This window comes from Prinia subflava, chromosome 2, assembly GCF_021018805.1.
Source record: "Prinia subflava isolate CZ2003 ecotype Zambia chromosome 2, Cam_Psub_1.2, whole genome shotgun sequence".
NCBI classification, from domain to species: Eukaryota; Metazoa; Chordata; class Aves; order Passeriformes; family Cisticolidae; genus Prinia; species Prinia subflava.
The window spans coordinates 74,212,047-74,239,916 of NC_086248.1; the positions used below are offsets into that span (position 1 = coordinate 74,212,047).

At 35.9% G+C, this 27,870-nt stretch overlaps 1 protein-coding gene across 19 annotated transcripts in view; it reads right to left on the bottom strand.

Annotated features, from left to right (window-relative positions):
• Positions 1–27,870, bottom strand: part of AFDN (afadin, adherens junction formation factor) — a 116,208-nt gene that overhangs the window by 41,052 nt on the left and 47,286 nt on the right. For 11 of the 19 annotated variants that reach the window (XM_063390592.1, XM_063390587.1, XM_063390577.1 and 8 more), the window contains 14 exons: positions 24,040–24,134; positions 23,047–23,309; positions 21,476–21,545; positions 19,196–19,311; positions 15,636–15,697; positions 14,575–14,780; positions 10,870–10,890; positions 9,982–10,127; positions 7,610–7,704; positions 5,288–5,553; positions 4,654–4,797; positions 3,311–3,509; positions 1,601–1,704; positions 233–319 (listed from right to left, as the gene is read on the bottom strand). In XM_063390592.1, coding sequence (XP_063246662.1) covers positions 233–319; positions 1,601–1,704; positions 3,311–3,509; positions 4,654–4,797; positions 5,288–5,553; positions 7,610–7,704; positions 9,982–10,127; positions 10,870–10,890; positions 14,575–14,780; positions 15,636–15,697; positions 19,196–19,311; positions 21,476–21,545; positions 23,047–23,309; positions 24,040–24,134 — 1,874 coding nt within the window. The remainder of the gene's footprint in view (positions 1–232; positions 320–1,600; positions 1,705–3,310; positions 3,510–4,653; positions 4,798–5,287; positions 5,554–7,609; positions 7,705–9,981; positions 10,128–10,869; positions 10,891–14,574; positions 14,781–15,635; positions 15,698–19,195; positions 19,312–21,475; positions 21,546–23,046; positions 23,310–24,039; positions 24,135–27,870) is intronic. The other 8 variants (XM_063390595.1, XM_063390584.1, XM_063390590.1 and 5 more) reach the window with 1 other exon arrangement.

A 27,870-nucleotide genomic window follows, 5' to 3' on the forward strand; every position in this document is an offset into this window, starting at 1 on the left:
TAGCAGAGGTTTGAATTGAAATGTCATAATAACTACATGCATATTATGCATTTGCATTGTCCACATCTGTGTATTTTACAGAAACATTCTTCAATGAGAACAACAGCTTGATCAACAGAATGTGCACAACCAACTCAAGGGAAATAGACTTTTTCCATTATCATTTTCCACAGAAGGCTGATAAAAACAGAAGCTTTTTTTCAGTAAGCCTTAAACAAACTGACTTCCATACCTTGGCAGCAACAATGCTCAGTCCCATTCCATTTTGTTTTTTTAGTGTTACAGTGATAATTTCAGGTTCTTTTCTCAAAGGCTGAGCCTATCAAACAGCAAAGAGGAAAGAAGAAAAAATTCAGAAGTTCATATTCACTGCCAGGCTAGGAAAGTAACTAAGCAAAATACTTCATTACAAACAAAACTACTTTGTTAGAGCAGCAGGTCTCACATCCTAAATAATATATCTGGTATCTATTCTACAGGTGGAATATCTAACATTTAATTAATATGGATTTATATTAAGTCCTACAGCTGTGTTATACTACACTGCTGAAACTTTGAAACTCATTGTTTCTCCTTTAATTCAGTGAAGAGATTACTAATGAACCACAAATCAAAATGTAACAGGTCTATGAAATTGTAGTAACTTTCAACAAAAACTGAAGTTGAGACTCTACAGGCTCCTATTACAAAGGTGAGGGTGATCTACACAGAGAGCTCAATTTTTAGTGCTGCTTCTAGAAGATGATATTATCTTTGCAGAATTATTAAGAAGCCAATTAATTTCAAAGGCAGAGTTAAAGCTTTGAAATAAAGTTCCAAAAAAATTTCACTTCCAAATACTCTTGAATACAGCCAGAGTCCCCAAACATATTCAGTAAGGTTTTTTTTAATGTCTTTCAACGTTGCCAGTTCCTCAACTCAGAAAGTTATCATGCTCTTCATTAGCTGAAGGATGTCAATTGGAGCACATTAGCTTGTATGCACACTGAAATGTAACTGCAAGCTCCCCAAGACTCATGACAAGTAAAAATATAAGCCAAGGAGCGTAATTAAAAAAAATATTAGTACTTTCTGATTTAGTATTAGAAATGCAAGCAGTTTTTAAGCTGAAAATACTAATTTAAAATATGACACTATTTTTGTTTAGTTGCTCTAAAAATTATTTCACGTAAAGCCACCATCTTTCCAAAACCAAGCTGTTCTGTAACTTTGATATTCAAACAGACAAGCAGAAAAATAATTTGGATGGTGACTGCCGATGTATAAATAAAAGCAGACTGCAGTTCCATTCTTAGGGTATTTACAGATTTATGTCCATATATATTTTTGCCTGTGTTTAGAAGAAGTTTCTTCACTGTTTATTCTCAGATTGGGGGAATATGCTGAAGTTTGCTTATGTGAAAATTATAATCATGCTGCAGCCTAGAAAAACAGTGGCTTAAAACATCTCCAAACAGTTCCTTAAATGCACCAACTCACTGATGAATTACATGTTTAACAATGAAGCCTACACTTCCTAATAAGGACTAAAACTGATCACATAGAGCTGAATGCCTTGCCAAGACTGCAGTTGATAATAATTCACTGAATCAATACTTACCAGCTCAGCATTCTCATGGGACAGGTGACTTTCATAATCTGCCCCTTCAAAGTATATTGTCCATGTGCCTGGTGACCGTGGATGAGGTGTTAGTCTGCAAAAACCTAAAAAAAAAAGTAACATCAATATAGTCATAGTATTTTCTCAAGGGGTTAATTAAAATAAAATAGTATTCATCTTTTTATATTCATTTATGTGTGAAACCTTGTATCTCAGATGCCATTATAGGCTTTGCTGTAATTTTATGCTATTACCTACAAAATCCTATACTTCTATAGCTGTTGCTTCTGAGACACATACTTATTTAAAAACACTATAAGCTCACAGGAAAGTCCGGGGCGGCAAAATATTACTTTTACCAACCAGATTTAGAAGAGACGTGAAACACCAATCATCTCTTTGAATTCAAACTACCAGAACTCTGATTAAAATAGTGCTACAGAAATCTACTTTGCCGAGGGTCTAGCTAACCAGTCTCAGTATAGATTTAGCAGAGGAGAAGCTTTGTGTGCATTCATTATGGGTTTAAATGCAGCACTGCAATTAACAGGTATTTAGTTTGATTTACTTTTTGTTATTTGAAAAAGAAGCCACAGCAATTCAGAAATATCCAACATCTGCTCCTAAATTAGGGACAATGAGAACACACATCACAGAAATTATTAGTCACTCCATCCAAATATATGACATTCTCCTCCTCATAAAGACTGTTTTTCAGCAATTCAGTTTACACTGTTTCACTCCAAAAAGTCCCTCAGCATAATTTAAGGGAGTAAAATTTTGAACATATGCATTAAAAAAGCCTTACTTATAATGAATATACAGCCATTTGTATGGCAACAGAATTATACTTACTAATTAAAGAATTCATTCTACTAGACTCCTTTAGTATCAAAACTACATCCTCTGTTACTCACTAGACTTTCAAAACAGTCTGTTTCCCACTTTTCTTTTAAATGCAAGAATATAGCTTTTCTATAAACTAAGCTGGAAGCAACAATTGCAAAGGTTCACTGTAGCATACAGTGAGTCTGCTTTTTCAATTGCCTCCTTTGCTACAGCCTCCTATTTACCTTGACATTACTATACAAGTTTTTTAAACAACTGCTTTTAAGCAGAAAATTAAGACATTCCAATAAAATTGAGTAGCACCAAATAAAGATGATAATGTGTTCATTTACTGCAAATGCTCAGACAGACCCCCTGCTTTACTTTTGCAAGTTTAAGTCAATTTCATGCAACCACAAGATCTATCATCTACTTGTCATCTGAAATTCTGTTGGACTACAAATGCTGAAACCATAAGTTCTTACACTGATCAACAGTGAAAGAACTGTTTTAAGCTCATGGGGTTTTTAATGTTACATGGAAGCAGCTGATGAATAAAAAAAATTATATGAACTATTCAATTCACATTAATTTGAAAAATCAAAAGTTTTGGAGCAAAGGCAAAACAATCAGCAGTCACTAGTTAACTCAGCACTGCTTACTTGAAACTGAAAGAAAGGGGCAGGGAGGAAGGGTAAGATTAAAAAAGCCTTAATTTTATTGGCTTGCAAAAGCAATTATTTATTGGCTTGCAAGCACTTGAAGAATACAGTATAAAAAGACTGAATCATACACAAAGAAAAAGTGGCTACATTTAACTAAAATATATTCTGCATTCTGTGTTTGCTACACAGACCATTGTAAAACAACTAAAGAACTAACCTCTTTGACAGAGTGGATCTAAAAATTCTTGTAAACCAGTTGGAACATTCCTGACAACATCACAGGAATAGCCATCTTCTGGTAAAAGAAAGGGTAGCTGTAAGTCAGGATCCTCTTCCAGCTGGACTTCTCGGCCATCGCTGCGAGCAAGTTCATCAGCCGTATTTTCTGCAACAGTTACTACATTCTCTATCAATTCCTGCACAGAAGGCAGAAAGACATTGTTACTAAAAAGGGATAACTTCATTGCATTAAAAAAACTTACATTAAGAAGATGCTAAGATTGCAAGAAAAATAAATTTGAAAAATAAATTACCAGATATAAAACTTCTTTGGCTCTGCTATGCACAGTCAGTACTAAATTGCTTTGTTTTATGAAATCCCATAGATAATTGTATTAGCAAATGTGAAGCTCTTATTTTTACTTCAGTATTTTCCAAACTTGCAGTGCATGTTTTGAATATAATATTATTAATAATAATAAACCAAGCAACTATGGATTATTATTGTTATTATTATATAATACTACCTATGTGTAGACAGGTAATATAGGTTATGTTCCTCAGCAAAAGACTTTGTAGTTTGGTAGCCAATACATAAAAACATCTCCAAGCTACAAGTCCTTCCTGCTATTCCCCCAACATCTTTTGACTGTTGTATTAGCGCTTCTGACGTAATAAACAAATGTATCCAAAGTTAATAAAAGGTGGACTGTGTAGACAATGCATTCCTCTGCTGTTTTTTTGAGATCATTAACTATCAAAGTTTACCTTAAGAGTGTTTTTTACAATTCTGCAAGGAACACAGTTGTCTTTTGAATTTTGCCATGGATAAAACTTAAAATAGTCAACTGTCTTAAATATCAAGATAAAAACACAGTCCCAAAAGCAACATTATACATATAAATACATACAAATTCCAGGTATTAATATGTTAATCAAAGGACAATCTGACCACTGCTTGTATGAAGGGATTCAAGATCCCCGGATATTTACATTTTACACGTCAAAGAGCGTAGTCTTTCTGATGCTTTCCTTTGATTTCTACAAATTATCAAACTTTGTTCCTTCTGGTTACACAAAGAACCAAATTTTAGGGGTGCTCTGTTCTCCTAGCACCTTTCTGTATTTCATGACAAATGGTGTAAGATGCAGTGACACCTCTCTGAAGATGTGCAAAATGGAACGGTACCTTCCTTTCCAACTCAGCATATGAGATTCTTGTTAACACCCTGCTTGAGTCAGTCAAGTACATTCACCACAGATAAGACAGCTATTCACAGCCCATGGTTTTTTCATCTCAGGTATGTTAAAACTGCACAATGAATGATAGAAGACACTTACTGTTGGGATGAGTGGTTCATCTGGAGCACAGTGATAATTCTGCAACAGAGCTTGTAGCTGCAGAGAATTCAGCTTAAAGCAAGTACTGTTAATATTTGGAACATCTGCATGTGAGTATTTGTCCATGGTAAGCAATGTGGTTGCCTGGAGGGGAGAAAAAAGTCCCAGATGGTAAATTCAAACCAGAATAAAACCTTAAGCCTTGTGTCTAAATGTTCTTTAGATAAAAGATAGGAAAAGAGAAAGCAAGAAGACAGATTTGTAACAGAAGCAACATAAACAGCCCTCCAAACACTAAACACATCTCCTGTACCAAAAGATGAACTAATACTAAATCTGTCATAAATGAAGCATATCAATTTTTCAGCTACTCTTCCTCTGTTCCATATAGTTACAACTCACTCTTATAAATGGAAATGTAACAGCCACGCTCACTATTAATTTCACTTTTAACTTAAACATTAACGTTATTGAAAACATGTTTTGTGTCTTTAACTCAACGCTACCTCAATGTTCCAGGATTGATTCACACAAGCTATACCTGTCCACATGCTATTTTCTATGAACAGAGCATAGGCAAATACTCTCTTTGAATGTATGAAGATGTGAGAAGTGTAATCACAAATACACTCACCTGTACTATTCTGCTCAGGTGGCAATCAGCAGCCAATTCTAAACCTTGTTTTTCCGCCCAGGCTTCAATGTGGCCGAGCTGTTGGCGAACGATAGCTCCCCAGTAATGTGAACATAACCCTGAATCTGGGGCTGTAACTAATCTGTTAAAAAGCCACATGTTGATAAAATGAAATAGCTGGGAGAAGAGCTGTATGGTCAGAGCAGCATTCACTCTACATCGTCGCAACAGGGACATGGCTCCAGTCAAGGTATGCAGCACATCATCTGCAGAGATAAAACAGAAAGTCACTCATGTTCACAGACTGCAGAGTACACCTGGTTTAGGCAGTAACAGAGAGACACTAAAGTCAGGCTGGTGAATGCTAGGTGGAACATACATGTATTTAAGTTACACAGAATGTATTCAGATATACAATTCCTGCTCCATGATTTTAAAGATACAGCAACATTAAAATGCTAGGTGGAATGTATCCTGCGAAATGAAATTAAATTGTTGGGGAAAATATTTATCATACAAGTAAATAACTGGCTAAACCTGACATTTAAATCACATCCTCGCTTTAGTAAGCTGATTTTTCTATTAATTTTTATAACAAGTGGCAACCTGTTACTGTTTCAAATGCACTTATTCCATAGCTTCTTCTGAGTATCAAATTGTACTCAGAAATTTCAGCAGAAGTTATTTGCATTGTATGACGCACTTAAACTATACAATGCACCTTCTGTTTATACATCAGATTTTTAAAACATTATTCAAAATCCCATTTTCCAATTACTCCATTGCAGTATTACCTAATGAGCAACAGGGACCTCTATTAGCGTTACCAAGAGCAAACACCCACATACGCTTCCTAGTGGAAGCAATATTTCTCCAGGTCTGCTTTAAAGCAATACTTTTAATCAGAAATCTCTTTTGAAGAGACCATTAGTTTTTTTAGAATTGAAACTCAGGATTGTGTCTGAAAAAAATACCTGTAGGTAATAAGAAATCCATAAGGCAGCTCAAAAATATATGAAGTAAGAACAGCATCTGTTTTTATTCCAGTGTCAGTTTGCTACATTTTCTGGGTTTGTGTCCCCAGAAGTGCTCTCACAGTACTTCTAGGGCAGGGCACTACAAATATAGCAGTGCATCTTCAGTCTTCCTTAAAGGCTCAGTGCAGGAGAAAAAAGCAAGGATGCTTAATACCAAAAGTACCAGAAAGTATCTATGAAATTTTCTGTAGTTCAACAGAATGCTCTATTTAACTGCTCTGCAGATCACTTTTCCTTCAATTGTTGAGGCATTAGAAGTCTGAGCACAGTCACAGATTGCAGACACGGTGATACAGACAGGGTGACAGCAAACACTGACCAGAGTGCTCTGGTGGACAGGAACAGCCCAGAAAGGTTTATTGCTGTGAAGCAAGCACCATGTTTCAAATATCACAGCAGGGAACCCTGGCAGGAATCTACACTGCCAGTCAGCCTGACCTTAGTAGCTGGGAGGTTCTGGATCAGGTTCTCCCACAGCATCTCTACAGTGAAACTGCCAAGGTGAGGACTGGATAAACTGATAGCAACACACAGAGAGAATCTTTTGGACCACAGGACTTGGTGGGTTTGCAGATACAATATCCAGCTGGCATCTATGGATTAGTGGCTTCCCTCGTGTTTTGAGGTGAGACTGATACTGTTTAATTAATGACTTTGATGAATGATCTGAGCAATATGATGGAGCACATTCTCAGCAAGTTCACAGATGATACCAAGAGAGGGCCAAATAGTGAGACACTAAAGAGCAGCAGTATTTTTCAGAAGGGCTTCAGTAGGCTGGAGAAATGGGCTGACAGGGACTTCATGAAGGTCAAAGGCAACTGCCAAGTCGTGCATGTGGGACAGAGTAAGTCTGTGCAACAGCACTGTACAGGTGCCACCTGGACAGAAAGCAACCCTGTTGAAAATTATGGAGAGATCCTAGTAAACATCAAGTTAAAGTGATTGAACAGTGTGTCACTGCTTGAAAGGTATCCAGTTGCAAACTGTTTAGTTAGCAGCAGTGCAGCTAGCAGGAGGGAGAGATGGAAGCAATCCTTCCTATGCATTCAGCATTGCAAGACTGCATCTGGAACACAGCATCCACTTTCAGAATCCCCAGCACATGGAGGATACAGACTTAAGGTACCAAATTCAGCAGAGAGCTGAATCATCCATACACAGTTCATCCAAATAATTCTCAGGGGTTAAGGTAACTTGTAAATATAGTACCACTAGTAATAAATAAATTTTTTCTTAGCAATTAATGTATGGTTTAGAAGACACAAAGATCAAGTAGTCTAACCTATTTTAGGCCTCTGAGGATTATTTTCTTCTGGATCATCAAGGAATGCTGGCATGTAGTTATTAAGTTCTGACTGCAGACAATGAACCAAGTACCTGGAAGGGAATGGGGAAAAAAAGAATTTTAAATCCTCTATGTGTTCATTACAAATGGTTCTAAAGAAAAGAGTTCTATCAAATTACAAGATTCCTGAAATTTCTGTGTTATGAATACGATTACAGGAAACCAAATTATACCTTTTAAAAGGCCTGAGAGACCAATTTTCCCATAAGTTTCCTGGAAATGTTGAACAAAGAATTAGGTTGTCTGGGAACATGCACAAACATTTACATGTAATATTGCTACCACACTGGTAAGATAGTCATGTGCTGCACAAAGAGGTGCTGTCAGGCCAATCTTGGGTTCATAAGTTTGCAAAAATATTTTTTTCCAAACAGAAGTAGATTTTTCTTTGTTTTAGATTCTATCAAGAGAAGTGCTTAAAAAAAAATGAATTCATGTTGTGACCCAACACACCAAATCCTGAAATGGCTCTAGGGCTTTGTGTGAGAAATTTTTTGATTCTTTTACTTCTATTACCTTTAACTACCCTGACATGAAAATCTGTTTTAGTATCTTTTCTCTTCAAATAATTAAATATTCTCTTTAACTCTGTTTTTGCTAATTCATTTATATATTATCTATTAAGAACTGAAACTAAAAAGGAATCAGATTGTAAACACATGTATACAAGAAAATATTTCATGGCTTTGTAAAACTCCATTTCGCTGGAAACATTCTCCATGAAATACCCATGATTGCTAGAAATTAAATCCATGGCAATTTCAACCAATCCTGGAGTATGCTCGTTACCATCAAGTGACATTTTCACAGCAGACTTCTTTCTGTTCATGCTTCAGTTTTGCTTTTCTATTTGCCTCCTATGTCTATATTCCAAGAGTCTCCAGAAGTTTAATAAATGCACTTGGAATCTGCCATGTTACACTATACTTAGGGAAAATCCACACAGCTAAAATTCTGGAGTAATTTTGCATCCAGACTGCTCATAATGCAGAGAGAGAAATACAGCATCATTCCCTCCTAGCCACAGCAATATTCTGTCTTTGATGACCACCCTGGCCAATTAAAGTAGCAGGAAGTTATTTTAAGACACCAATTCAAGACACTGAGCTGTGGCAAAAGGCACAGCTTCATTAACAACTAGTGATTTAGAGATGCTATAAAAATTGAAAGACTTTGTCAAAATAACAACTTGCTATACCCTACTTGCCAAAAATTTACCAACAGAAAAAGGAAAAAATAAAAGAATTTGCAGGAATCCACACAAAGGGGTCTGGTGCTCCCCTGAAACCTTTTGAAAGTTCAGAAAGCAATGACAAGGTTTCACAAACTACACATATTGCTCTTCTGAGAAATACAGCCCCTCAAAGCTAAACCACTCAACCATGGTTAGGCTCTCAGTCCCGTCACAGTAAAAAAAGAGCCCACAATACAGTATTTCATATTACAGAAAAATGAAAATACTGTATTTAAAATAGTCATCCTACACGTGGGAGTAGGCTGGGTCTAAGTCACCCCAGGTACACTGGGACTTCTGTAAATAGTAGTTTCTGATTTGCAAATTTGCTGAGAAATACTTGGTTCGGTAGTGGCTCAGGGAGAAGAAAAAAAATCTGAATATGAACAAAAATTAAGCCTTTCTTTTTGATTAATGCTGTGCTCAGTCAATATTGTTATCTTTATTCAAGGACATTTTACTCTTAGGGTTTCCCTTCCCATTTGGATGTTTCATTCAATTTTTCCTTTAATCAGTATTGTAATAGCCTGAGCTGACAAGTACTTGTCAGTATACTTGTCAGTATAGCTTGATTTTTACTCCAAGCCAAAAACTGTCCTTCCTTTTTTAAGAAAAATCTGTGCAAAAAACCACGCAAAATAAATTGCTATTTATGAGAATTATGAAAGTAGGTTATATTTAAAAGCCCTTAAAGAACACAAGATTCATTACTTTGAAGGCCAGGAATTTACATGCTAACAGCAAAACTAACCTTTCCTCACAATTTCACATTAAATTAAGAGAAAGCAATCAACATAAACTGAATTTCCCCTAAAATTTTCATTGACAGACTCAATTATCACAAGATCATCTAACAGATGAAACTCGTGCACAGCTCAGTTATCCATGCTCACAAAACAGGGCTTCTGTCTCAAGAAGGAAGTCTAGGCTGTTCTTTTAAGTTTTCCTCTCAGATATTTAACACAACACAGAGGACATTACTGCAATATCTACAATTGGGCAGAAATGTGATGTTTTTCCATAAATCACAGAAGCAGAGAAAATGGTAATTGAAACAGAGGTTTGATAGACTTACTTGAATGCCATTTGAACCAAGTGTGCCAAAACATCTTGTGCATCCACAGTAATTCGGCTAAGATCTCTGTCTTGCTTTATGAAATTGAGTAGTTCAGATGCATTTGCCATCCAAAAGGCAAGGGCCCCAGCAATATTCTTTTGTTTCTGTAAGTGGAAAGAAGCAAGAAATAATACAGGGAAATAATTTCCTGATAAAGCATGGCAGCTTAAAAAGGCTCCAAAAGATAGACCAGTACCTCTTCCCATTTCACCAAACATCTCTCAGATACCAGATATTTGCAAAATGTTTGTACGTAATACCGCAATTGCTGTAACTACTAAGTTCAATTTTAACATGTTCGCTGAACACATGAAATGCTACCAAATTGCCAATAGCCATATGAATGAAAGCCACAGTGTAAGCATCTAATTACACAGTGCTAGGAGCTTAGCAGATGCAGTATCTGGTAATCTGTGCACTCGTAAGCGCATATTCACTATGGCCCACTGCCACGCTGATACTGCGCTCACTGGCTTGGATACCACGTGATTCAGTATCAAGTACTGATCTATCTCACCATCTCCCGACCACAAATGCCAGGCCAGGCAACCTCAGATGAAATCCAAAGAATAGGAACCACAGACAACAAAAAAAGAAAATAAAGGGAAGAAAAAGAACTTTGGTCATTTCATATCCACATTGAAGTGCGTTAAGCAGAAATTATGGAATGCCGTAAAAGTTGCAAAGTCAAAAAAGGATTTTAGTACTGCATGTTCCAGTTGCTGAATGAGTGTTATGAACTGTTCAAGTCCAGTTGTTTGAGTATTGTATTTTGATATGGAAGCAGCATGAGAAACTGAGCTAAGCCAACATAGCTAGGATCAGTTCCCAGCAAATATATCCTACCTGATCAACCTGGTCTACCTCCTGGAGAAAAACGGACGAAGGAAATCAAACAGAATAGAAGAAAGAAACTTGTGAACAATCATGAAAGCTTTAGAAATCAAACACTAAATATGAAGGTACAACACATGTTCACAGTTATACACAGATGCATTAATCAGTAGCTATGATGTAACTGAGCTCCTTCTAAAATATTAATTCTTTTAACAGGACCAGTAGCACAACAGCTAGGAACTGAAGTGCCCACATGTCATCATTAATTCAAGGAATTAATGCCTTAAACTAGCTGCCATCCCAGACTGGTTATTCCATGCTCAGTGCGGCAGAGAAACCTTTCAGAAATTTTTGCAGGCAATGGGGTAACTAGCCATCCAGACAAAAAATCCTGGGAGCCATTTGCCCACACTGCTGCAATAGAGGCAATAAACAAATACACACAAAGAGGGAACAGAAACCCCTCATCCAAAAAGGAAAAAAAAACCAAACCAAAACAAACAACAATCAAACAACAACATTCACAAGCAAACAAAATACACAGAACACCTAGGACAGGTTTACTACATGACTTTTCAATTTAAGAACAAAAAGATTGTTTGAAACAACAGAAGTATCAAATTAAATACCACACTAAGTTTCTTAAATGTTGGTAAATATAAAGCTACATTGAGTTAAAAGAAATAAAAGAAACCACCAGATGTGTGTCTGATTATTTAAAACTGAGCTCTTAATTATTTTTTGCTTCCTGTTCAGATCACTGTCCCCTACCTGCAACACTTAGATGCAAGCTTACCTGCAAATATTTGAGGTGCTATTATTTTAATTTTAGTTAGAGCTCAAAACGTCAAATTGGTGCTTTTTTGTTTCCTCCCCCTTTCCAACCAAAGCACTCTTAACTGACTGAAGATGTGTTGGCACAGAACAAAAAGAAATGCTCCTTCTACAAACAAATGTTAAAATTTAAAAAGGATGAAAAATGCCACAGAATGATTTGGGAAAAAATAAAACAGGATAAAAAAAAAAGGATTTTTAATATGAACTAAATTTCTAATCCTGCTTTTTTATTGAAAGCACTGAGCCTTCTCATAGATCTCTCCTATTTTATACATTTCTCATACAAATTCATCTATAATATTTGGATACAAATATTACATATCAAGTCATAGATTTAATTTGTTAGCAAATACTTCTTGTGTAACTTCACAAAGACACTTGACAGCTTCCTGATCTGGGTAGGCAAAATTAGGATCTCAGCCATTAATTTACTCCCACAATACAGCACAGGAGTTTGTGCATCTTCTCACTACTTCTGTTTTGGGTGCCTCTCTTCCCTTGCTTCTCATCTGTTTTCTCTATCACACCATCAGATCCCTTCACTGCAGGAATGCTTTACACTTGAGACATACAAAAAGGTTATTGTGATATAACTTACTATATGGTAATTTGACTGTGACAGCCATAAATATAACCACTTATGTTACACCTTAGATGAAGTAATTTAACTTAGCTTAGCTTATACTGTTTCTACTCCACTAAGGTCCAAGCTAAAGACACTTCACTGGTCATTTGAATCAGTGTATTTCTTTGCCTTTAGCCTATTAACCTTGATATTCACTAAAGTTTTACCCTTTTCTCCCTGGTGTATTTTCCTCCTCTTTCCTCTGACTCCATCATGACATTTGAATGAACCTCCTCCCAATTTTTATGCAACCTCTGACTCCTTTCAGTTTATTTCTTGCAGCTAGGCAACATCTTTCACAAACCACAAGTAGTGCTTCCTTGTTGCTATGTTCCTTAAAATTTAGTTTGCACATTAGATTGCAGCTGACATTACAAAGCTGTAGAAAAGCCCTTTCCACAAAGGACAGTCCAGACAAACAGTTGGGTTTAACAGTTTTGTAACACTATTAGCAGGTTTATAGAAAATATATTTGCTTACAACCACAGACTGCATGTGACTTTGGAAGCCCTTCTCGGTGCGGTAAATGAACATTTGCACAGGATAATTTATTTTCTTGCTTTGTTTTCAAATCAAACTGATGTTCAAGTCGACTCCACTAGTATCTTCTAGCAGCCACCTCATAGCCATTCAACAGCAAGAACAGAAAACTTTATCTCTGCTTTCCCACTGTGCCCATGTCTGTCACTACAAGTCTTTTTAGGTTCATTGTAACTAGTATACATTAGTTATACAAACTGAGTGGCTTTCTTTGATTCAGACCTGTAACTTCTAGTTTATATGTGAAGCCTACCCTTTGTTTACTTTCCATTCTAGCCACTGAATTGCTTATGTGCAGGCTCTTGCCAGTTCATGTTCTCCCCTATAGCCACAGTCTCATCTCTTCCACAGTCAGATTTAATTTCTTTTTTTTTAATAAAAGAGCCTGAATATTAATTGTTCATACCATTTCAATTTTATCAAATATCCACTGACTGTGACATCAAGATTCAAAGCAACATACTAACTCTTCACTTCAGAAGCAAATTGCTGCTCAGTCTGATCAACTTTGGAATGTACACAGAAGGCAAATCATCTTTTCTTATTGCAAAGTGTCCTCAACCAGCATTTCCTCCCCATCTCTCTTGTGAAAAGTGGCAGCCTGTTGTACATTACACAGGTGTCTAGAGCTAACATTCCTCTGTGGAAAACTTCACTAAATCTTTTCAATACCAGAACAGAAGCTAAAACAATTTTGGTTTGCTGTGAGTTTCATGACACTCCTGTTCTTTACTTTCTTACTCTCCCTTAATCAAGCTGCTGTGTAACACTTGCATTGTAAATTCTCTGCAGCAGGACTGACACATTTGTTATGCCTGTTCAGCACTTAGTGCAGCAGGGTCTTTGCTGCTACTCTGGCAGCACTATTTGCAACAAACACACCTGTTTTAATAAATATAGAAACAGATTTCAATTTTTCTTCTGAGAAAAACCTAAATACAAAGAAGTTTAATTAATTAATTACTGAGGATACATGAAATAGCATTCCTTTTTGAGAAAATGACCAGTCTGTTCCATCAATGCAAGGTACAGAATACAAGGTATCGTCTAATATCACAGACAACCCAGTGGATCTTATCCTGCATTTCTACACAAAACAGAATCCCCTCTGTGATGTGCAAGAAGTCTTGCACATATAGTAGCAAGAGTGTTAGACTACATATAAAATCCTGGAACATTTGAGAACTTGTACTTCTCTCTACAAAGCATTTGTGTCAGCTTGGTTCAAGATGACCAAGTTTTATGTCCAGTTTTATGTTCACGATGTCGAATCATTTTCATGGTTACTAAACTTGCAAAAGTAACAGGGTCAAAATTTGAAAGTCGTGATTCTTTTTAATATGTTCAAGTATCAATCAGTGCAAACAAATGCTACCTTTACAGTATTGTTTAATAAACTCATCCAACTTGTTTTAGAAGGGTTCACAGACAGAAATGTTTGCAAAGATCTTACCTTCTAGAAAAGAGTCATCTCTTGTCAGAGAACACAATCTTCAGAGCAACAGCCACTCCCTAACTTCCCACATTGCTCAGGAGAGAGTTTCTTACCACTGACATAAAAGCAGTGATTGCCCTTCATAAGGGCAGTCAATGCAGGTATTACTGTTTAATCTACTATTGTTAAGGGTTAGACTAAGAAAACGGCTAAGAGGTTTGCTAGATTATCAACAAAATGTAGGCAATTCCCTTGATATTTTGGCAGAGTAACTCACCTGTATCACTCCTTCCATCATGTTCACCATCTTGTTGACTATTGCAATGACTTTGTGAGTGCGCTCAGCAGGAGTGATGTCGGGTCTGTATTGGCTGGACAATACATACCGACATGTCATATACAAAACGTATGTTGGTGACAGCTTAAAATGAACTGTCGAGCTATTTGTGTAATTTATAATGGCAGATAAGAAGGCATCTTCAGCTGTAGACAAAGAGGAAAAGAAACAGTGTGTCATAAATCCAAAGACAGAGAGAAAATTAAAAAAACCAATTTTGTACCTTGAGGCATAAAGGATTTTCTTTGGGAGAAAGAGAGGAATGAGATGCAACTTACAGGAATTTGAACTCCAAGTTGTCTATTATATACTACAGTTAGTTAGACACACTAACAAAGCACTTCTATATAAAACCAGAAAATCTGATCATGGGGAAACATTTCTGTACTATTTCCTATCGACTGAAAATTTGCATCTTCAAATTCAAGGGAACAGGAAAATGCAAGATTTCCTCTTGCACATTTTACTCCAACAAAGCTCTCTTACTAATAAAAATCAGTCTTTGCTTGCTCACCAATCTATTTAGTTTCAAATATCTGAAGTATGGACAATTTCTAGTATGTTATTTTCCTACCAAGTCTGAGCCCTTAAAAACCTGGGGAAAAAAATTAAACTTTAAATGACAATGTCAACCTAATCAGATTTTATAGAAAATGGATTTTGACCAAGATGCAAACTACTACACAAGGCATAGAGAACTATATAGAAGACAATGAATCCAAGGTATTGTTGAGGAGATGGGATTAATTTTTTTTTCATGTTTAATCTGAATATCTGAAGATAAGGAGTTGAAATGCAATCAGAATTAAGACATGCATGAACAGGCCTCAATATCTAAAGTATCTGTTCACCCTGCCAACACAAGTTATACTACTAGACTGTCTAGCATCTGTATAGCCATAGTTTCTTTCAATCTTTACTTAAATTACCCTCAAGTTTTCAAACTGAAGTATACAAGACTGCATTAACAGGTTAGCATTGTAATTTCACAATTTACTCACAGCTTTCCCTGAATTCAATACTGGCAGGCAGTATCAGTTCTGGTCCATGGGTATCCTGAGATCTAAAGAAAGATGAGAAAAATTGAAACAAATGATCCACATGGATGATATTAATTACTGTATAATTACATATTTCTCCAAATACACTGGTTCCAAATATTGACACAACAACCTTCCACAGAACGACCTATTTTTACCTTTCCTTCAGAATCATTCAAGCTGTACTTGCCAGCAACACAACAGATAAAAATACAGACTTGGGTCTGTGATACTAAAGAACGCCCTCTTGTGTGCTGCACAGCAGGCTGATAGGATCAGTTTGCCATCTGCCATAGACAGGATTCAAATAACGAATTATTCATGGACACATGAAAGAAATTTAATGAAGCTTTGCCTGAAACATCAGCTTGGTTACAACAAACATACCTTGATGCCTTTCATGCCCTCAAAATTTATGAAGACTTAGTCAAGTTATTTGTCATTTTTTCTGATAAAGAGGGAAAGGAGGTCAAACCCAGTCCCTACCCCCACCTAGCTATTGCTACATGACATTAAGAAACAGCAATCAGAATTGTCCTCACTGAAACTGACTGCAGAGCTGGGTTTCTTACCAGAACCCATCCGCGAAATCAGAGAGCAAAAACTGAACAGAGATTTGACTTGGCTGGCACCTGCAAAAGGTTAAACACGTATTTCACACAATCACAGAATAACCTGAGTAGGAAGGGACCCATCAGAATAATTGACTCCAACTTCTGGCCCTGCATATGACAGCCCAAGAGTCAGAGCATGCACGTGAGAGCATTGTCCAATTGCTTCTTGAACTTGAAGTGGTGCTGTGACCACTTCCTTGGGAAGCTGTTCCAGTGCCCAAACACCCTCTGGGTCAAAAACCTTCTCCTAATTTCCAACATATCATTACTGCCTTAAGCAAAGGCATTACCTGAGCTGTTCTCTGCACTTGGGCACCTTTTTTTATGAAATAAGTAACAGCTTAACATCTTCTGCATGCAATAATCATTTTAACCACATGTAACCCAACCAGCAGCTTTCTACTTTCCCCAACAATTTTGATGAAGAAAGGAATGTAATATAATTATATTAACCTAATTCTCCTAAAGATTATTGAAGTTATGCCACAAGGCAGAGATATGACACTGAAAGCCCTTATTCAGTTATCTCCTGTAGTAAAAATCCACAATATAATTTTGATGGCTGATTTAAAAAAAAATCTAAAACTAAATTTTAGCATATTGAATCCAAAAATCTGGGGTATCTTCTGTGGGGGCTGGTTTGATTGCTTGCTTTTTTACAAACTTGCAAAACCTTACACCAGCAGAGAACTCATGTTATGCCACCTAGAAAAATGCCCTATTACAAGAAGTGCTAAGCAACGCCAACTTCTGGGGAGCTGAAAGTTAAGGAATAGCAGGCACAGCATAGCAGTATGTGCATGAATTTCTGCCATTTCAGTTACATTTCAAACATGACAGCATGCTGTCTTTACAAAAAGCACCCAGCTAGTGTGTAAACTGTAGCATTTTGTGTCTTTTTATTGCTATATGTTTTAAATGAACTAATTTGTCACTACTTCCACACTGTCAAAAGAGCATCATCTTCACTGAGAACTTAATTACTTCCATGGAAATATTACTTATACACAGCATTATAAAACAGAACAATAGTGACAACTCTAGAGAAAATTTTAATCTTTCATTATAGGAATGGAAATAAGAAATAGAAATATTTTAACAAACTGGCTAGTAAACTAGTAACAGATTTCAGCTGATGATTTATTTTATTTTCCTTAGAATAAAATTATATTGATCAGTTTCAGCACAAACAGAGGAACTGGATTCCCAGCCAATGAGAGACAATGCGTCATGAATGATGAGACCTGATATTAATGCAAGATTGCTTACAGACTTCTGGAAATTGGCTGGAAGAGGCAAATTAATACAAAGTATTCTTTAAAAATTGTTAATTTTTTCTGTAAATTAGTTGTCTAGGAACTGATGCAGTAATCAGTGAACGTATCTGAGAAAGAGCACATGACAGAAGTGTTGTATTTAGATAAGTAATACAGAACACATACTATAGCCATGTAAGATACATACAGAAATTAGATATCTATGTCAGGGCTGGTGATGAATATCTCTGAGGTCGTAGTTATCACAAATTTAAGCGTAATCTAAATGCCTCTAAAAATATTTTCTGCACATAGGAACCATGGTGAAAAAACTTTTGTAAAAACTAGCAACGAATACTCTCTTTAGAAGGAATTTAGGCAGTTAAAAAAAAAACAACAAAATGAAGCCAAGATACAGCTCACAGATGGCTCTGTGTTTCTGAAATACAGAACTACAGCACAAGATAATCCTCTTCACAGAAATTTAATAAACTTCATACACATGCAGAGACACAGATCAAGAAATATGAACAGCAGAAGCCTCAAGAACTTCTGACAGGCTATAAAAAGTTTAGAAGCTCTGTACACCTTTCATGAGGAACATGACAATTAAAATACTAGTAATTCAAGAAGGAGTTTAATCTTCACAACCATAATAAAATTCTAAAAAAGAATCTGCAGATGACCAGGCACTCTAACAAGAGAGTGCAGAGCAGAACTGAGTTGTATTCTAGTCTAACTTCTCTGGTACTATTTGTAAGATACCCCTGCTACAGAACACTTGAACATTCAAGTTCAATTGGAAGCACAATTTTCTGCCCTTTTTTGGTTGTATTTTTTTTCCTACCACTCACATCTTGGAATTCTAGTGAATTTCCTGTCTAGTGAATAATATATCAATTTAAAGGTACAAAAGGCTTCATACTGCAAGCTCTACAACTTGGGTCACTGCATGTTTGAACCCTGGAGCAGTTTACCTTAACTTTCATCCATTTATCACAGCTGTTCATCTAAATTTAAAAGCCGATTTATGTAGACAGCAATACAATCTTGTATTTTTGAAGGATTAGAAAAAAAAAATTTTCACATTCTCACTGATTTGCTGAGGTGTAATAGGAGACTTTAGAGATCATCTGATCCAACGTCCCTGCTCAAAACAGGGTCAACAAGAGCAAGTTGCTCACTACCCTGTCCAGTCAGGTTTTAAGTATTTTCAAGGACAGACTCCACACCTGCTGACAATAGCCCAATAAACATAGCAATGACCTGGTTATTTCACTCTCCAGAGTAAATCACATCATCTTGTGACAAAAGGAAATTTTAAGTAATTGTACTTTTCATTTCATATGACATGCCTAACCACAAATCAACAATGATGTGACATGATTATCAGCCTGACTTTACAAAAAGAGAACCACAAGTAACAGAATACTGAAGAAAAGAATTAGTTTTTTTGGTTTTTTTAAGTAATGTGAAGTTTTTTGCTTTGCTTGGTAATCCTGGGGTTTATTTGGAGAGAGATTTCAAATGAAATCTCATTCTCCTTATGGAAAACCAGATGATTTAAAATAGTTTAATGCAGCACTTGACCTACTGGAAAAACAAATCCATTTTTTCGATTCTGAGAAGTAATGGACCCCACTTTTCCTACCTGCTGTCCTGTCTGCGGTAATCCTGCTGGTCTATTCGGATCATCGGCTTCACCATTCCTCGCTCGGCTGTGCTGGATGCGGATGAGGTCCTGTCCCCGTCCAGCCTGCTGGTGCTCTAATTCAAAACAGCGAGACAGGTGCTGAGCATGCGAGCACTGCACGGGCCAGTTTCTGTGCCTAGCACCACTGAAATGAAGCTGAGGCTCAAAAAGAGATGGGGAAACAGAAGAAGGGAGCATGGCACAGAGAGCGACAGCTCAGCAGGCGTTTTCACCACAGTGAAGCACAGAAGAGCCTGCTTCCAATTCAACAGACAACAGCCAGCCAGGAGCAGCTCTTTGTTAATGCACTGCTAGAATTTATAATGCAGCTTTCAAACATCTTGAATCAAAAGCTGCATAGCTATCGATACAAAGTAAGAAAGAGTCAGGAATCAAAACTTTAGGTAATGACAAACTTAAATGGATTTACAAATTTAAAACTGGTTATGCTCCCCTACTCTGCTTCTACAATACTTTCAAGTGTTTGCACTACTGACCTATAACATAATTTATCCTGACCTTAAGGAAAGTCTGATCTAGCAGGCAGTACAAAATTTCCAAGACAAGAAAGGGCAATTCAAAGTGTGTTATTTTTTTATGTACTGTTTAATTTGTTTTCTTTGGTGTCTCATGCTCCTTAATAGGAGGCTTTAATTTATGATTTCTAATTCAATCAAACTCTATCAGGAATGGGACAAATATGCTGCTTTAAGCAGCAACATAAATAGTAATTTTTTTCAGCATAAAGAATACAAAACAAGACACCAGTAAAATAGAAAGTGTTTCAACATTTCATAACAAATTTCTAGGACTAAATACTTTGCTTCAACATAGGACAGCCTGCCAACAAGTGCATCTCAAAGCAAGATTTTGAACTAAATCACTTTTCACCACCACATCTCAGAGAACTTTCATTAAACTTACTGTTACCCCTTTTCCAAACAGAAAAGCAAACTTAGAAGAGAGCAAATGTTAGAAAATGAGTGATTCATCAGTGCTTTAACAAGATGTTGTACAGAATCTCAAACAGTATAACTAAAAAAGAAATTAAACTTTCACTTTAATTCCTAGGTCCACTAGAATTCTTTTTCTAATGACTGTGAATAGGATATTAAGTATGCTATATAATAAAGCCAGAAACTCTTATTATGAGAAATTCTATTCTAAGACATTCTATTAGTTTACAAAGTTTCTGTTCTTCCTTCTAAAAAATCACTAAAATTCCTATCAGAAGTAGGTAAAGAACACACATAAGATAAAAGAAAGCACTATCCGACTCTATAAAGTAGAGAAACTGAATCAAAAGACTGTGGCAAGAAAACAAATAAGACTAAAAATACATTCAAAAGCTATCAGAGTTATTAATACCTACATTGTTGCATTAGTATTACTAAATATTTACAAGTATTTCAGTTTTGTAACAGTAGAAATAAAACATAGAAGGGAATGCAGTTCTGAGATTATTCCATTTCATACTGTTGAAGTGATTCATTGTCTCATTTCATCTGAGCATATAATCATAGCAAGTAAGGCATTAACCACTGTGTCATTTACTCTACTTGTTTGCTCTTGGAAAATGCAATTCTGACACAAAATCTATTAACAGAAAGTGCAGAAAGAAATCAAGAAAGATAATCACCTCATAAAATGTTTATAATTATGACTGCAGAGACAGTTTGTTTAGTCAATGTGTGTACAGGAGCTCTACTGAAGTCTAAAGTCACATCCATTAAATTTTAAAAGCCTAGTTAAATTAAAATTGAACACCCTTTCACATTTTATATAAAACATTTATTTACCCCATCGCAAATGACAACAGCCATATGCTACACACATGAGGTAACAATGCAGCAGTTCTAGCAAGAATCTGTACCTGCATTTAATCTGCCTTCTGAAAGTCAATTTGGGGAGAAATGACTTCAGGTTTGCAGAGTTTCTGTTACTAAATATGTTACGATTCTTGATATGAGATGCATGTCCAATGCCAATACAAATTTAAACAAAAGGGTTTTGGGGGAAAAGAAACCAAAAATAACAACAAAAAAATAACCACCAAAAAAAACCCCCAAAGCTCAAATCTAAAATAATAATGTGTATAATATCTGAGCCTATCTGCAAGGAAAAACAGCTGGGGAGACTGACAAATTCACCACACTACCCCAAATACTACTGATGTTGTAGTTTTGATTTAACTGACAAATGCTCTTATTTATTGGTTACTTAGTCATAGTACAATACCTTGCTTGCTGGTAATGCTGTTCCACTGTGAATATCTCCCTCCAGATCAAATGTGGTTTCCTGGACAGCTCTATAATCAAGATAACATTTCCAGTATGTTTTAGAAATATTGTTAAAGATTAAACAAACAAGGAACACAACAACTAAAATTAGTAAATTAAAATTCAAGGGTTATACCATGAGTCCAGTTAATATTAATTTTTAATACTGTATTAGTTGTTCATATTAATAAAACTTAAAAATATTTATACAAATAATTTCATTTGCAAAAACAGATTCTTAATTTCTTTCCAGTCAAGTGAGAAAGTATAAATACACATAAACATAATACACATAAAACATGTTCACTGCATTGCATTCACCGCAGTAGCCTAGTTAAAATTTTTTATTCAGCTCTTTAGTATTAAATGTACAAGATAATGTAAATAATTCATAAATCATAGTAATGCATATTATTATCTCCTTATTCTATAGATTTAAGAAAATGTTTGATTGTTCAAGCGGCCCTTTGCCATGGATTTTATTGTCCATATAAAGCTCTGCAGTAATACAGTGCTTTCCAGTTGACTGTAAATCTGCAGGAGCACTTATTTATTGATCTGCAGGCTAAATGCACGATGAACTCAAGATTTAAGCAAGAATATTACATGACAGCCACATGGCTAGAGATATTCCTGCAGACAGAGCCTACAAAAAGCAGTGTCCCTCCATAAGAATACACAGTAAAGAAAAAATAAAAATGGTCAAAGCATACATCTATACTAACTCAGCAGATAAGCTTTTTTTCCTAGGTATCTTTCTCTCAGTCATCTCCAAGCCAACTTGTTACTTTTCTAAATGATATTATACAATAATATGTACACTATAGCCTCGTTTGGACCCAGAGAAGATGGAAAATAGGATGTTGGTTTTTCCCCCTGCTATACAAATTGATTTTAAGATTATTTCTTCTGAATATTTCTATAGCTATTGAACTGAACACCTGAAGCCCTATGAGTCACAATATCTATGATCAGTATTTTTATTATACACCTATCAAAAATATGAATGAGAAGCAACAGGGTAGACTTCTGGACTGTCAGTCCTTGCAACACAGAAACCAGTGGGTAAATAATCACACTATAAAATGTGGATGTTATACTGAGACATATAGTTCCCTGTCTTAACAGTCTCAGTTCATGATTACTTCACTTCCAAATCCTTCTAGTGAAATTTTGAAAGTTATTATCTGAGAAAAAAACCAAAAACCAGACTGTCTGAAAACATTCAGCAACTTCTTGACTTTTCCTGGAGCTTGGATGAACTGTGAAATACATGAAAATAAAGTACTATAGTGTTTTTCACACAGAAGTGAGCATGCGGAAAACTTGTTTGAATACTTCATAATGAAAAAGACACTTGCTAATCCTACATAAAATCACAAGGTGGAGCTCAACTATTAAAATCATATACTTAACACTTTAAATGAGTTCATACACACTACTGCTTGGCCATTTATAATGCTCTCATTCTGTATTTTTTCCCTAGGTTTCCCTTGTAACCTCAGTAGGATGAAAATAAATTTTACTCACCCAGTTTTGTGTCTTGGACCTTTGACCATAAGACTTGCATCAGTAGATCTTTTGGAAATAATATGGTCCTGAGTAGGATCCACAAACTTAAATACATGAGAAGACCCAAACTGAACCTTCATTCCACTTTGCAGCATGGTGGTTTCTGAAATACGCTGACCTTCCACATAGGTTTCAGCATCAATGCTTCTCGGGGTTACTGTAACAACTCCATCCATATTAGTGAGGTCACAGTGATGAGGCTGAATTCCTGGACCAAATAACTGGGAACAAAATTAATTAACACAGAATTAATTAAATTTTAGTGCAGCAGAAATAAAAAACAAAGACTAAGATGTAGCTTCTCCTATTTAACTTTGATTATGAATTTACAGAGATGAGTGGTACCAAAATCAATGTGTTTCACATCATTTTTCAATGCAACAAGAACAACAAAACACACATTTAACTAATATGTGCAGCAGACATCCCTTAATGAAATATTTTACGCTGTTTTGGTCATATACTGTTTTCTTCCACTTGCTGTTTTATAACAATTCTCACAATGTAATTAATTATAAATCGATTAAATGCACTGACATGGACCCAGGGTACTATAAGAGATTCCCTAGCATGAACTTCATACAAATATGCTTGTTTTTTACTCTTAAAAAATTCTACCTCAACGGGATTAAGACTAGGACCTGAAAGCCATTAAGCAGTTACAATAACAATGATATTCATTATTGATCCAGTTACGAGAAAAAAAAAACCAAACATTTTTAAATAATAAACCCCTTAAATAATAAAAACTTGACTTAAAACCCTTCTCTTAAATCAAGAGTGGAAGTAAATTAAAACAGATAGTAATGACCATTAATACAAAATTTCAGCAGTATTTTACCCTTCAAGCTTTGAAGGGTATTTACACCATATTTTATTAGATTCCACAATGACACATAACACACCAGAGATCAGATCAGTGCTGTAATATGAGTCTGCTTTTTTCCATACCTGAATGGAATTGTCATCAAATTTTTCGGTTCCAACTTCAGTGACACTTAATTGTAGACGATAGAGCTTTGGCTTGTCTCTGGAGTCAGAACCATCTGTACAGCAAGCAACAAATATTAATTTGTAAGTTCATAAAGTTCAAATATTCACACAGTATTTCTACATTTACTGCAAATTAGTTCAGAATAGCAATGTTCAAATAAAAAGAAAACCTCAGTGACATTCTTTCAAGATTGTTGGGAACTTGGTTGTTCCTAATAATGTAAGAACCCCGAAAGCAGAGAAAGCCTACTTGGAGCAGCTATTTACTACAAATGCAAAGAATAAAGTAATCAAGAACAGCCATTCTGAACATACCGTGAAAAATCTTTTCTATTCCCTGAGTAGTTTTAAGCAATGCAACAAGTTTTTACAAATCCCTAAGATTTTCTATATGTATAGCAGTATGGGTTTAGAAGATAAAATAAAATACCTGCAGGTCCCCACATTAGTAGTGTGTACTGATCTTACTGAAGTACACATTATCAGCAATATCTGCTGGCAAGTGATCCACATACAAAACTGTTTCTAATTCATCAGATACTGAAAAGACAAACCTACAAAATGCTTACCCCTATGACAGCTTTAGTCTTAATATACAGGACTTTAGCACTTCTGGCCTTATCTTTGTAATTCCATTAACCAATATTTCCATCTCATAGAAAATTAAGTAAAAATAAAGTCCAACTTCCTACTTCCCTCAGAAATACATACTGTCCAAATAGAATAAGATTTCACAAGATCCACTGGACATACAAACTGTGTGTAATTTAGCTGGTGCCTTCACAGGCTAACACAAATGGGTTTTCGCACACATATAAATCCTCCCCACTTCCCAGAAAATCCTATAACTTTAAATATGAGAGGAAACTGAAGTAATACTGTCATTTCTAACTTCTTTCTCATCTCTTCTCCAAAGCGAGGCTGTAAAAAGAGAGGTTGCAAGACAAAGAATGTCTTACCTGTGGAAATGAACAATGATTTCAAGTCATCTCCAAAAATGCATCAGAGAATATTATTAAAGCTATGGCACACACACTGATACTGGCTGCAATTAGGCTACCAGTTATCTTCAAATTTTTAAGTGAAAGTCAATATAAACAGAAGTTCCATAAATCTAGTTTTAAACTCCCAGAATTTGTTTATTAGAATCAGAATGCAAATCACTTAACCATAAAATGGTAGTTATTAATAAGCTTCTCCTGGGGCTGTTGGGATGATGTTGGGACATAAAGACACCAGGCACAGTTAGTCCATAGACTGGTACTGTAAATACTAAAGTTAAGTGCTGATACTACAGTAATACGCAGTTATTGAACAAGGAAACCCTATCATAACATTAGTACGTCATCCACCACAAAGGAAGCATTAATCCTAAGACCACTCATCCCTCTCAACATCTTTCAGGCAGAGGGATAAACCTTTTATGAAATCTCTGTATTTGAGTCTAGAGAGGCACACATTTAATGTCACGGTAACCCAGAAAAGATAATGCTAGTACAATATCTTCAGCAATTTGAATTGTGTGCAATTTTAAATGCTTAACAATGCTAATCAGAAATTATACGGTTGCATCTGCAGTATCACTAAATGCAGATACATAATAGATTACTGAATACATCTGGCTGCTTAGAACGAATTCCATTAATTTTTATTATGTCTCCACACAACTTACACATCAAAACTCAAGTAGTTCATTTATTTATTTATTAATCCAAATGTCAAGTATTTCCTCCTCCTACCCACATCCTAGTTTGCTAAAACTGTCAGCTGTGTGTGCACTTTCAAGCAACAATTACTCAAGAAGTGTGTATTAGTATCATAAAGTTTCTGCTGATGCAAGTTAAGACCTTTGTTTCTCTGCAGTGTCTATTGTTTTCCTTGAAAACACCTTGTATTAAAACCACAGCACTAGATACAAATGCAATTTTTTCTTCCATAAAGAGGAGAAAATTTTAAGGAGTTATTCAAAGTTATTTGGGTTATTTTTTATACTCCATCAGTAATAAAATCCAATTTCTACAGTAAAAAGTAGCTTAATCTGGAAGATAATTACTACAAATCCTAAGAATGATGAAAGGCCTTTTTGTTCTAGGAGAGGGACACAGGAGGGGAGGACAACTGTATTACACTACAGTGTAAAGTGTATTTCCTGGTTTTCAACAGCTGGAACCTCACCTAAATGGTATTTGGAATGTATCCCTTCCAACTCACTGCACCAGGATACCTATTCTGCTATACCTATGGCAAAGGCCCTACTCCCTACTCCCCAGGCCACAAAGGCTGATCATAGCCAAGGATGCACTACAAATAGATTTCATTACTTGGTTTATGCACTTCAGAGTGACTATTCAGTGACTCTGTACTTCAAATAATAATAACAGTATTTCAAATAGTACTGTTATTAAAGAAATCTGTAGTGAATAGAAGTGAATAGCCACTGTAAGGACATCAAGTCACTGGTTTGTAATGCAAACATGTATTTTCAAACAACAGAAAAACAACAAGACAGGCCACCCTTCATGGATATGTATTTTAAATATATCATAATAGTGTTACTTCATCACTAAAAGGTGAATCCTACACCACTTTGAAAATTATAACTTCAATTGATTTCACTAGTCCAGTACTCGGAATAATGCTGGGAAATAGTACTGACTCAGTACCAGACCAAACCAAATGATGAAGATCAGCTCACAGGAAAAAAGTAAACCCAAAGCTGAACAGAAATGGTCACACAATGGACTTTTCCTATTGAGTTAAAACTAGTTAAGTCTACACCTGAAAAACATATTTCCTGTACAAGTTCCTAATTACTAAGGGTTTAAACACTAATAAGCTCAGGAGATGGTTGGGCAGATCTGAAATACCATGTCGAATTCAGGAGATAATTCTACTATTAAATTTCAGACAAGATGTGCACTTCCAGCAGAAGGAGCCAAAAGTAAACTTCTTTCAATTGTAACAGAGAACAAAGCTCCTTCAAACTCATGTGCAAAAGTGTTGCACGTGCCATACTGCAGTTCTGTTCTCAGAAAGAAGGCTGGCCAGGAAAACACCCTGGCCAAGGCTTTCTACCTCTCCAATGTTCTGCAATTCTTCTTTCCAAGCTGTTACACCTCCATGTCCTCCCCATCGCCCACTGCTATCTGTTCTACAGCTCAAGGTTGCTCTTTTTTGTGATGAAGCGAGGTAAAAAGCCTTATGGGTTTACCTTTTTATTTATGCTTTGTAATTTTAATTCCAGGCTTGTAGGATCTGAGGCTCATATCTGAAAAATGGACGTTTGCCCTTTTTCTCAGCCTTTAAACATTATGATTGTAAAACTGAAGTTATTAATATCCCTGAATTTACCAAAAGCCATATTCCCAAATAATATAGACTGAATCAGCTATTCAAAGTGCTGCTGACTTTAGTCTATCCTGTCTATTTCTATTACTACAGATTCATCTCAGTTTGCTGGTTCATTCACATGACTGAGATACAGAGGCAATTGCTGACTGCCACATGGACAGCCACAAGCTTCTGAAGAGCATCCTCTACCATACAGAATCTAATCTTCAGTCAATGAAACAGTCGTACAAACAGCAGCATTAGCAGCTGGACATACCTCACTAGCAAACTTACTGAATTTGTGCAATTGCACAGGGCATGAGTCTACTGCGTTCTTTTGGAAAAATACAAACAGCCTCTGTTTTGACAGGAGGACATTTCTATTGGAGCTATTTCTGTAATAAATACAAATATCCCAAAGTGGATTTTTTTCCAAAAACACAGTCTGATTCTAGAGTA